This window comes from Triturus cristatus, chromosome 8 (genome assembly GCF_964204655.1).
Source record: "Triturus cristatus chromosome 8, aTriCri1.1, whole genome shotgun sequence".
Classification (NCBI taxonomy): domain Eukaryota; kingdom Metazoa; phylum Chordata; class Amphibia; order Caudata; family Salamandridae; genus Triturus; species Triturus cristatus.
This window is the reverse complement of record NC_140591.1, coordinates 161,789,207-161,802,219: the sequence shown is the minus strand read 5'-3', so window position 1 is coordinate 161,802,219 and position 13,013 is coordinate 161,789,207. Positions and strand designations below refer to the sequence as shown.

The following is a 13,013-nucleotide window of genomic DNA, read 5'->3' as shown; positions in this document are numbered from 1 at the left end:
ATCTGGATGATTCCTTCATTGGCCCAAAGGTGTGTGATTCAGGCTTATCGAGACTAGATTATGTCAATGCGTTCTATCTGGGAACCGATAAGACAACGATTCGTCGGTTGCAGATCGTTCAGAACGAGCTTCCAAAATGTGCCTCTGTTTCCTCTCTTCTATGCTAGAGCTGCGTTGGCTTACACTTTCTAATTGTATTAAATTCAAAGCCTTATGCTACATGTTCAAGGATAACGCTTAATTAGGAATTCGCGATCTTCTGGATTTGGTGGTGCCTCATCAGCCCACTCGATCATTGAGGCCATTGAACCAAGCCTTGTTTGTTGTGACTCGGTTCTGTTCGGTTCGCATGAAAGGGCGCTCCTCTGCATATCTGGGCCCAAAAATATGCAGTCCCCTCCCAGAGTCGTTGCAGAACTGTACGTCACTTTTTCCTTTCCGCAAAGACCTGATGATATGGCTTTTAAAATCGGATGTACCTAGATACCCCTTCTGTTTGCATTGCACCGGGAAACCTCCTGGGGTAGCTGTGCGCTTTATACATTATTATTATTACATTTATTTTAAAATGTTTGATTGGATGATTTCTAACCTTGGCGCTCACACTGAGGGCACAATTCTTTTCTTACATTTTGCACTTGTGGGAATGCATATTTTCTTGCCCTCTCTCCTGTGTACCTCTTCCCCCTCACACTACCGCTTGCACTAACCACAGTTGTGAACACTGTGGAAAGCCTCGTTTAAACTCCTGTTTTCATTATTTACCTGCTTGCAGATTACTTTATCTTGTTTGGTAGACAGTGTGATGTTTTAAACGCACACACAAATGTTAGTATCATGCCTGCTTCCTATGGAGGCTGACACATTTTATTGTTTTTGATATGACCGGTGCCATATGATCATGAATACTTACTTTATAAGATGGCGCGATTTATTGTTTTATCCTAATATGAGTATATAGTCTACATGTAAATGGAGATGATTTATTTATCCCATATTTGTTTAATCATTTTTTAATGTCTGCACATACTGTTTTATATTGTAAATATAAGATAAAATGGGAAATCGGGTACTATAAAAACCTAGGTGTCGGACCATGCATTAGAGAGTCTTTGACTATCGCACCCGAGGTCGTGGTGGGCACCAGAGGCGGCCAGGCTCGGTCAGAGCGGTGCAGATCAGTGTTCTTCTGCCTGGCATTGCTCACCATTCCCAGTCAAAAGCACTGATGAAGAAGAGCTAAACGGCTATTTTATTCCAAGAGAAGGAATGCGGTGTGATCCGTCTTAAGAAACTTGATTTATAGGCTTGCCAATTAATTCTCTCCTGCTAAGATTTATTTTCACAGTCTGTGTGGTTACCTTTCATATTTTATGCACTAGACTTGGGTTTTACAAATAAACATTTTAAAGTAGATCCTCTTTTTCTCAGTGGCATTTTGAATGCTCTTTTCAGTTACAAAAGAGGCTTCAGGATTCCACTGGGTCCCTGAACTCAACGAGTGGAAATTATCAGTACCAGGAATACTTCTTGCATAATACTGCTCAGTGGGTTGTGTACGGGTCGCTGTCCACTGAATTTCTAGTTTGTATTGGTGCATTGAACTAAGTCCTTGCACCAGGGTGTTGGAAATACAACCTTGCAGGTCTGGGGAGGGAGGTCCAAGAGGTATTGACACCTCCACACGTCTCTTGCTCCTCTACGCCCCATCCTTCTTTCTGGCCGCAGCCGCTGCAGGTAAGAGCGGTGGGGCCGGGTGAGGGGGGATTTCGAGCGACGTCCACGAGGGAAAATGTATTATTTATTTCATTTTCCCTCGTGGTCGTCGCTCGAAATTTCTCCTCACCAGGCCCCACCACGCTTACCTGCAGCGACCGCAGGTGATTCTTTCCCACTTTGCATTTTATTTGGCTTTTATTTCTATTTATTTATTGTATTTTAACCACCTCGGTTTCTCCCCTATTCCTGGTTGCTCATGTGCTTGGCAGAGTTTAATCTTCCTTCCACACCTCCCTTTTCTTTCTTCCATGCTTTTTTAAAAGTATTTTTATTCTTTTTGGAGGCTACAGCCATTGCAGCTTTCCGGTTTGCTAACATCCTCTTGGGGACATTTGACAAAGTTTTCCTGGGAATGCATTCCATCCACTGCTTACCATTGGCTTTTTGGTTTGTAACTCACATTTTCTTGCTTTCTATTTGCTGGCTTTATTTGTCCTAGGCTTTCAAGGTTTGGTCAAGGGAAGGGACAAACTCGCACATTTACAGTCTCCTACTGAGCACTCCCTTTCTGTAAACAGGCCTTTAAATCTTGCACCTATCTTGTCACATTTGCTGTGCATTCAAAGACCGAGGTCAGATGTCAGGCTCCATCTTCCCAGGTAGCTTGATGTTTTCTTTTCTTTCTCGGACTTCAAAGTGAGAGGCTTTATATGACCATCGTGCTGACTACAAGGGGTAATCCTGCAAATATTTGAATCCCATCAGGACAAATCAATATGCCAGGTGATGACATTTCCACACATTATAGTTTGTGCTCTGTGTATTTGTATCGGTAAAACTGTATGTCTCTGCAACTGCAATGGTCACTTCAGTTGAAGATGTTTTGTCTGTAATGACAATGCTGTACAACACCATGCATACTCCACTTTACCCCACTCCATTGTACACCACTCTCACTATGCTGTGCCACTCTACACCACTCCACACTGCGTCACTGCACTCTAGTCTGCAGCATTCGACCCTACGCCACTTCCGTTTACGATCCTCAATGCCAGTGCACTCTGCACCACTCCTACTCCTCTCGACTCCACTCTACTCCAATCAGCTCTACTAGAGTATACTACTACACTCTATGCCAGTGCACTCTATACTATCCCCTGTACACCGCTCTAATCTACTCTGCACCATTGCACTCCATGCTGCTGCACCCTATGCCACTACTCTACCCTGCAGCACTCCACTCTACCATGCACCTATTCATTCTGCGCCACTCTACTCTGAAACAATCTACTCTGCACCACGCTACTCTACACCACTCTACGCAACTGCACTCTACTCTAATCACTGTATGCCAATGCACTCTACTGTAGCCACTGCACTCTACGTCACTATACTCTAATCTACAATAGTCCGTCTCTGCATTCTACACCATTGTACTCCATGTCACTGCACCCTACCTCACTCTGCGCGGCTCCACTACCGCGCCTCTCTGCTACTGCGCCGCGCCTCTCTGCTACTGCGCCTCTCTGCTACTGCGCCTCTCTGCTACTGCGCCTCTCTGCTACTGCGCCTCTCTGCTACTGCGCCGCTCTGCTACTACGCCGCTGCGCCGCTCTGCTACTGCGCCGCTCTGCTACTGCGCCTCTGCGCCGCTCTGCTACTGCGCTGCTCTGCTACTGCGCCGCTCTGCTACTGCGCCGCTCTGCTACTGCGCCGCTCTGCTACTGCGCCACTCTGCTACTGCGCCGCGCCACTGCGCCGCTCTGCTACTGCGCCGCGCCACTGCGCCGCTCTGCTACTGCGCCGCGCCACTGCGCCGCTCTGCTACTGCGCCGCGCCACTGCGCCGCTCTGCTACTGCGCCGCGCCACTGCGCCGCTCTGCTACTGCGCCGCGCCACTGCGCCGCTCTGCTACTGCGCCGCACCACTGCGCCGCTCTGCTACTGCGCCGCGCCACTGCGCCGCTCTGCTACTGCGCCGTGCCGCTCTGCTACTGCGCCGTGCCGCTCTGCTACTGCGCCGTGCCGCTCTGCTACTGCGCCGTGCCGCTCTGCTACTGCGCCGTGCCGCTCTGCTACTGCGCCGTGCCGCTCTGCTACTGCGCCGTGCCGCTCTGCTACTGCGCCGTGCCGCTCTGCTACTGCGCCGTGCCGCTCTGCTACTGCGCCGTGCCGCTCTGCTACTGCGCCGTGCCGCTCTGCTACTGCGCCGTGCCGCTCTGCTACTGCGCCGTGCCGCTCTGCTACTGCGCCGTGCCGCTCTGCTACTGCGCCGTGCCGCTCTGCTACTGCGCCGTGCCGCTCTGCTACTGCGCTGCTACTGCGCCGCGCCACTCTGCTACCGCTCTGCTACTGCGCCGCGCCACTCTGCTACCGCTCTGCTACTGCGCCGCGCCACTCTGCTACCGCTCTGCTACTGCGCCGCGCCACTCTGCTACCGCTCTGCTACTGCGCCGCGCCACTCTGCTACCGCTCCGCTACTGCGCCGCGCCACTCTGCTACCGCTCCGCTACTGCGCCGCGCCACTCTGCTACCGCTCCGCTACTGCGCCGCGCCACTCTGCTACCGCTCCGCTACTGTGCCGCGCCACTCTGCTACCGCTCCGCTACTGTGCCGCGCCACTCTGCTACCGCTCCGCTACTGCGCCGCGCCACTCTGCTACTGCGCCACGCCACTCTGCTACTGCGCCGCTCCGCTACTGCGCCACTTTATGCCATTCCATTCTACGCCACCACCCTGTATCACTCAACTCCATGACACTGCACTCTACCCTGCACCACTCCACTCAGACAGCAAAAGGAGAAACATGAATGCGGGCGCTGTGCTTAAACAGAGCTCCGCGCCTGTGCATGTATTAAACTTATGCGTATGGCGACCCGTGAAGTGCGTGCCATAGCGAATAAAAAATAAAATAATCAACGAAGTAGACCCTTAACAGATGCAGCCCTACAACATACCTAAACTGTAGTTGGTCAGTGCTACCATGCTATGAAACGGAAATGAAGTCTCAAACACCAGCCAATAAGGAGCCAGGAAAGCAGAGGAACGCCGGAGTGACCCAATGACAAGCAGCAGGCGGGATTTTACTCCATATACTGATTACAGCAGGTCTTGCAGACGGCGCATGTGCACTGCCTAGGATCGACCTAAAAAACAAAATGGTGTCCTCGTTACAACATATGGTGACGCATTCCTGCATATACGTCATCACACAATGCACCATAGGATTGCATGTCTACACATCATTGTGCTTTTATGGTTTTTTTTTTCCTGATGCGGTTCAGCATCGGAAATACCCAATTTTTGTCTTTGACAATGCTGAACACAGATCAGCAAAAAGCATCGTCAAAGTCAATAGGTCCACAGGTCTACATCGGCAAAGCCAATAGGCATAACATTTTGGCTTTTCAAATGCCTTTTTTACATTTTTTTTTTTCTTTTTTTTTTTTCTTTTTTTTTTTGGTATCTTTCTGCAAATGTTTTCCTTACCTATTTAGTGTTGAAGGCTGTTCCCTGGGTTTTCTCAGTTTGCAATAGGGAATTTGTTTTTACCTACTGAAGTAGAATTCTTGCTACCAAAGAAGTGTGGGTTCTGTTGATACTTACTTTGTGTACATTAGAAAGTGAAAAAGCAACCTTGGGTCATGTTTCCTAAGCTTGTGTTTCAAGTTTGCACAAGTTGAACCTTTCAGTAACAATTGTCTAAACACTCTCGCTTCCCGCACATTAGCCTCTGTTTAAATATTCGTATTGCATTCCGCATTAAAAAAATCTCGTTCCTCTGTATTTATTTTCCATGATTGTTTGGAACTACATGGCACAGTAATTTTTACTTGTCTATTTACAGGTCGATCACATATCGTTCGCTCGGAATTCAGGTTAGTGTTCAGTACACTCAAGGAAGCTGGACTGGGGTGCTCGGACAAGATGTCATCTCAGTCCCCCAAGGACTCAGTGGCAACTTTACTATAAATATTGCTTCAATTCTTGAATCTGAGAGCTTCTTCCTACCAGGAGTTAAATGGATAGGCATCCTCGGACTTGCATATGGTTCTCTAGCTAAGGTAAGATGTCCTTTTTTTTATCGCTAATGGTAATGGATGCTATGCAGTAGGTTGTAGGACATTGGATACCCACGTGGAGTTTCGTAGGGCAGTGTTGCACAATGCAGTATATTTAAAGTTATTTAAGCCATCTACTCCGTGCCATCGGGGACCTACGTTTTTAATTCCTGGCCTTCCATTTATCATTGTCTTATGAGAACTGTAGTTCTGGGTCACCTCCGTTAGACTTAAGTTCCAGGTTAAAGGAATGTCTAAAATAAAAGACCTGTGTGGAATAAGGATCCTTGATGGCAGAAAGCGGTCTGTTACCTGTAAACATGCACCCTGCAAGCTTTTAGAAACCTGTAGCATTGTGAATGTGTGTTAAACTTTGGCAGTGAAGTTTGAGCTGAAAAACCCTTATTCTGTACCTCCTGGGTGGGTTGGAGCGGTCACTGTTGTGCCTAAGGCATCTCTAAATTTGTAGCATTGGCATTCCACAACGTAAGAGCATGGTTCGACTGAAATAGGGTCTTGTATTAGTTTTCTTCGCTATCCAAATAGCCCACATTGGGCCTTGTTGACAAAAATATAAAATGCATGATGTATTGTGGTATGTTAATCATTCACACTTTTAATGGTCATATTTATTTCTCTTTACATCTGCATCTCAGCTTTTGGCGCAGAACCTATTTTCTGTTTTTGGAAAGGGTTTTAGATTATTTTTAAATGACTTCTGGGAAGGTTATCCAATGATACTGGCATGGTAACCTCTCTGAGTGATTATCCAAATGCTTAAACGGAGTTGTTAAATTTAAAAATATTGTGAGCTGTGGTTAAAGATGGAATCTATAGAAATTGCTTTGAAAATCTCAAGGAGAAAAGGAGTGCTTACTTACTGCAAACTTTGGCTAAGCTCCATTGTTTTAGAGGTTGCCCTGAAGAAGCAAATTGTAGTGAAACACGTGTTGGCATGTAAAGCTGTGATAGTAGAGACCCAATGTGGTGATAGAACACCCCAGGCAGCAGTATGTATCAATGCGGTCTTTATTATAATAACAAAATTATAAAAATCTTCCAAGCCAGTTCATGACCTCCAACTGGGTATTTAATCTGCTACTTCCCCTTTCCCCTCTCATGAGGAACACATTAAACATTGTTACACGCCTTCTTTTAATACAACATTGTACCTCTTTGCATTAAGGATTTCCTCTCAAGCAAAATTGTGCTACTTTTACTGAAGGAAATAAAGCTCTCAAAATGCAGGAAAAAAGCGAACGTGGGCCTTTACTATATACTGCAAACCGTGCCCAAATTTACTGATCCTCCTGGCAACCATCAAATTAAACATTGCTGCAAATCCACTAACTTCTCAACACCAAGGGACCTGGTTTTCGTCAAGGTCATAGTACTAAGACATTGCAGAAGAGCTTGCTGAATACCCATCCAATGAAGCCGACTCTCTTCTCATCCTACTCAATGTTCATGTCGCTTTTAACACCGTGGACCATTCTGTTTTGCTGCAAAGACTTCAACGCGGCTTATGTTTTAAAGGTTCTGCACTCTCTCTGATCAAATCATTCCTTGCCTACAGTTCACGCTTTGCACAGACTGAATGCTTGAATCCAGCTGTATCCATGCACAGCAAGGGAGTTCCTCAAGGGTTCTCCTAAACTGTTCAGTGCTTATCTGCCCGCTCTTGAGGATAAACATCAAATGACATATAGTTGCTTACCACATGTGTAGTAATAACAGCTTTATGTAAAAACCACCACAACACACAAATCTAACCATAGGATGATTTCCACAAGTCTAGCCTTGAATGGCTACAAAATAGAAACTGTATTCCTAGGCCAAATGTAGGCCAGAGATGGTTTGACTCTAATGAGGAGAAGCCATATCAAAATTTCATACAAGTGACTTAATTTGCGTAGAAGATACTCAAGCTGTAACAAACTATTTTCTGTTTTTTGGTGTGCACTGGGTGATGTGAACAAATTAAAGCTTAGAAGCAACGGTTGTTATAAGTGGGAGACACTTGAGGAAATGTTACAGTACCTGGTCATCTTGTTGGGTATTAAAAATAAATAGCAATCCACTATTGCATATACGGTTGGAAAAAATATTGCAATGTTTTGGGTTTCCTGAGATATTAATGCAAAAGCTCTGAGAGCTCCAATTTAATAACATTACTTGCTACTTAAGGTTAGAATACACAGTCATGCCAATCCAGGGACAAGCAAGGAGACATCCTCCCCCTCTTGCAAACACTAAGTTCATTGTGGTGCCTATAACCAGGGTGATACCAAATTGGAGTGTGTTGGTGGACCGGTCAATGGACCTTCCCTCTCGACCTCCGTAGCCATCCTCTCTCCAACTTACTGGTTGCTCCTTGGTCTGTGGCCTGACTCCAGCCTATCACCTTCCTGACTCGTCCACCCTCGTAATCTCTTACTTTACCCAGCCTGTCCTCTGTAGGTTTTCTAATTGTTATACTCCTAGAGGAGAGATGGACTGGCGGGAGGTATGTGCCTGATGTAGGCCTGTGCCTATTTCCCCAATTCCTCCACCCACCTACTCCTAAACTACTCCCTCAAGAAAACCTGTCTCTGCAGTTGCGTCATCTCTTGACAATTTCCAGTGGACACCTATAGTAGCTGGTGGGTACACTCTTGGTTTTGAAACTGTGAAAGGTACAATCTAGGCTTCTCAATAGCCCTGATGGCAGAACTACCAACATGAATGACCCATAGGAATTTCCATGCTGCGATTTTTTTTGTTTGGTGGCAGGATTATTATACAGTCCCTTGAAGGGAAACTTATTACTGCTTTGTGGAGGTGAATTATTGCTCCACTGTTTAGTACGTGTGTATTCTGCAGATAAGTGGTAGTAGAACAATGTGCAGGAGGATAGCACAAAGCAGATTGTGACACCATAGACTGGGCAAAGATCACACCATGGGTACACGAGCCGCTTGGCACTCAGCATTTGGATGCCCATTCTTCTCCCATTTGGGAATTTAGCAGTGCCAGTTAGTCTTTTTACCTTTCCGATGAGCCTGCTAACCTCATTGGACTGTTCCTATTGGAGCAAGTCCAAGACAGATTTACATATGGCTGGGTCCAAACTAAGGTGGCATGGTGGGCAAAAGAACAATGGGTTTGAACCATGCCACAATCTATGCATTGGATGAACAGCAATCACCTGAAACTAACATCTAACAAAGCAGAGCTAGTAGTTACCAAAAGTAAACTAGAACTCTGGAGCCCCTCCTATTGGCCCAATGAGGTGGGTCCCCATAAAAAAAAAGTTAGTAAAGCGTCTTGGTGTTATGAATGATGAGAATCTTTTTCTGAAACCACAAATTGGCTCAGTGATATCTTTCTGCTTTCTCCAACTTTGCAGAATTAAGAAGATGGACATTTCTGACTACTGACTCCTTGGTCCAAGTTATAGTAGTCAATTCTTGACATGGCCAAAGGTATGCCAATTCTGTGTGCTTGGGTCCTCCTAATCACCTCACACAAAGGATCCAGTTGATCCAAAATCAGGCTACTTGGCTGATTTATCAACTTCTAAAACGTTGCTATATCGCTCAAGTGACAAAAGACCTCCACTGGCTCCCAGTTGTCCAGAGATTCCCATTCAAAATGTGTTGCACCATTTTGAAAGCCTTGAGCATGAAAAGTCCAGCTTTTATTGAATCTTGGATTCATAAATATCCCTTCACTAAAGATCTTAGATCCACTTGCGTACATTTTTTGTGATTCCTCTTTTAAGTGAAACCGAATAGGTGAGGTCAGGTTCTTAGTCACTGCCCCTTGTGTCTGCAACTCCTTGCCTTTGGAACTCCGGATCACCTCCAATTATGGAAAGCTCAGACAGATGCTGAAGACTTGCCTTTTTAAGCAAGCTTATTAATACGTTTCCCGTGCTGTGTTAGAAAGTTACCTAGGACCATGACACCTTTTGGTCTGTGGGCATGGGTTGATGCAAAAATATTGGTCAAGAGGTTAGTGATTAAAATGTCATCTCCTCTCCAGTTTGATACATCCAGATCAATCCGGTTTTGGGTCTGGCAGAAATACCTCATCGAACGTCAGAGGGCTACTACTAGACCATCATTTCTTCAAAGGCCCCAACCACCTATGATCTTTACAGATGTGGATAAAGTTTCCAATATTTGCTCAATGTCTTGGATGGAATAGATTTTTGGAGCAAAATTGTATGATGGATATGGCTGCTCTACAGTGCACCTATGGCTAGTGTCTAAAACGGTAAAATAATCTAGAGAAGGTAAGTGCATCGAGAGACCAGGCAGGGTGCCCATTATCACCACTGCTGTTTGCATTAGCTGTTGAACCAAATAGATCTCCCTCCCGCGACTGACGTCAACTCTGCAGCCAACGAACTACACAGATGTATCACCAACTGCGCAGACAAGCTTGCCCCAACTCAGACGGACATCATCCCGGAAAGCCACCTGGTTCACCTCTGACCTCCAAGAATACAGACGCACCTGCAGACGTCTTGAGAAGAGATTGAGAAACAGCAAAACCTCGGAAGATCGAACCACCTACAAGAAGGCCATGACATAATACCACCAACTCAACAGATCCACCAAGAGGACCTTCATCCAGAACAAAATGTTTGCCAGCAACGCAAAGGAACTCTTCAGCTTCATTCAGGAATTCACCAAACCCCCCAGCGAAGTTACGGACGTCACACCCTCCCAGGGCCTTTGCAATAAACTCCTACTTCCATCTGAAAATCCAGTCCCTATACGATAACTTAAACGAACAGACATCAAAAGCACTCCTTACTCCAGGTACAACAGCCAATTTACCATCTCTGCCTGGATCCCTGTCACCACAGAAGACACCGCCAGGACCATGAAAAGCATTAACTCCGGAGCCCCCACCGCACATTTCCACAGAGCCACCGCTGCCATAGCACCCGAGCTACGACGCACCATCAACGCCACCTTCGAATCCGGCACTTTCCTCGATGATTGGAAACAGGCAGAAGTCTAGACCCTTCTCAAGGAGCCCTCGGCTGACCCGACGGACCTGAAGAACAACCTACCGATCTCTCTCCTCCCCTTCGCAGCCAAAGTCACTGAGAAGATTGTCAATGTTCAGCTAATGAACTTCATCAAAGACCACTTCATCCTCGACCCTTCCCAGTTTGGATTACACAGCAACCACAGCACCGAGACCGCCCTCCTTCCCGCCACAGACTACATCCGCACCCTCCTCGACCTGGGCCACACCGCCGCCCTCATCCTACTTGATCTCTGCAGGCTTCGACACAGTCTCCCATCGCACTCTCACCGACAGACTCCAGGACGCCGGCATACAGGGAACCGCCCTCGTGTGGATCTGCTCCTTTCTCACCGGCAGAACCCAAAGGATTAGACTTCCGCCCTTCCTCTCCGAACCCACCAAGATCAACTGCAGAGTACCCCAAGGATCATCGCTCAGCCCCACGTTCTTCAACATCTAAATGGCCCCTTTACATACACAAGTACCGAGGCACACAAAGGTAGTCCATACAATGACGCTGGTTCATTACCATAGAAGTTGTACCTAAATTAGTCAAAATAGATATTTCTTCTCTTTATTTCCCCATCTTTTATCTACATTGTCCCCTCGCCGCCATTGTCCAACGCCGACGGCACCCTGCTCATCCTCTCTCACAAAGGAATCAGACACCACCAGACTCCGCTTCCAGGAAGGGATGAAAGACATCACATCCTGGATGAGCAGCAGCTGCCTGAAGTTCAACTCTGAGAAGACAGAAGTCCTTGTCCTTAGACCCAGCCCCTCGGCATGGGACAACTCCTGGTGGCCCACCGCCCTCGGCAACTCACCTACTCCCATGGACCATGCCCGGAAGCTCGGCATCATACTCCACTCCTCCCTCACCATGACCCGACAGATCAATGATGTTGCTTGCTTCAACACCCTCCGCGTCCAAATCCAGAAAGACCGTCACCAGTGCACTCATAACAAGCAGATTGGATTACTGGAACACCCACAATGCCAGAAGCAACCAATCCTTGCTCTGCTAGCTCCAGACCACCCAGAACACCGTGGCCAGGCTCGTCCTCTGCATCCCACGATATGAACACATCACCCAACACCTGCAAGACCTCTACTGGCTCCCCGTCGAGAAGAGAGCAACCTTCAAACTACTCACTCACGCCTACAAATCCCTCCACCACACTGGGCCCCAATACCTCAACAATGGTCTCCTTCCACATACCCAAGAGAAACCCCCGCTCCGCCGACCTTGCCCTCACCGAAACGCCGCACATCCGTAGAGCCAGAGAATGTGGAAGAGCCTTCACCTGCGTCTGGGTAAAGGCCTGAAATGAGCTCCCGATCAACATCGGACGCTCCCCCACTCTACACACCTTCAGGAGGAACCTCAAGACCTGGCTCTTCGGCTGACTCTGTGCTGCACCCCACCCCAGCGCCTTGAGACCCTCACGGGTGAGGAGCACGCTTCACAAACCCCTGATTGATTGAACTATTGACAGCCCTAATTAGGTGGTATTGGGAACAAAGAAACCCCTAGAAGATTCTTACTGTGTGCCTATACTCTTAAAATCTCATATGTGGATGATGTCTTGCTTTATGTTCAGAATTCGAGACTTGACCTGGACATCCCTTCCGTGACAATTAGGCCACTTTGGCGCAGTTTGCAACCGCAAACCTTACTGAGACCAATCCCGCCTGTTGCTACTCTGGTTTGGGGGAGAAACTGTCGGATCTGCTACCTACACTTTCCATATGGTGGTCTAGGAGGACATTTAAATATCTAGGTATCCAGGTGGCATGAGGAGGTGGACATCATTGAGGGAAATTTAGGTAAGATTATTAGCACGGACAAAGCCTCAAGACTTGCCCTCTCTAAAATTGTTTTATTCCCTTTGTTGTCCTCTTTTTTTCCAACATAATGGTTCATGCCCAGGCACACATGGTGGTGGTGGTGGTGGTGGTGGTTGCCGTTCTGCTCAAACTGTTGTGGGGCGGATGAAGGTGCAAAATAACTCTACAGCTCCTGTCTCCAGGGGAGGTTTTAATGCCCCTGGTTTTGAGAATTACTGCAGAACTTTGCAATTTCCCCTCAAGGCGACGATCGTAAGCAAATATTAAGAGCAAATGGTTATAGCTGGCTGATGCCAGAGGTGTTGAATATGAATGCTGAGATGGTTAATCCATTGCTTTGTTCGCCCTAAGTTGG

The 13,013-nt window shown here is 47.1% G+C and overlaps 1 protein-coding gene across 1 annotated transcript in view; it reads left to right on the top strand.

Annotated features, from left to right (window-relative positions):
- Nucleotides 1-13,013, top strand: part of BACE2 (beta-secretase 2) — a 278,687-nt gene that overhangs the window by 157,905 nt on the left and 107,769 nt on the right. The window contains exon 3 of the mRNA XM_085621229.1: nt 5,566-5,782. Within this exon, the coding sequence (XP_085477355.1) occupies nt 5,566-5,782 (217 nt within the window). The remainder of the gene's footprint in view (nt 1-5,565; nt 5,783-13,013) is intronic.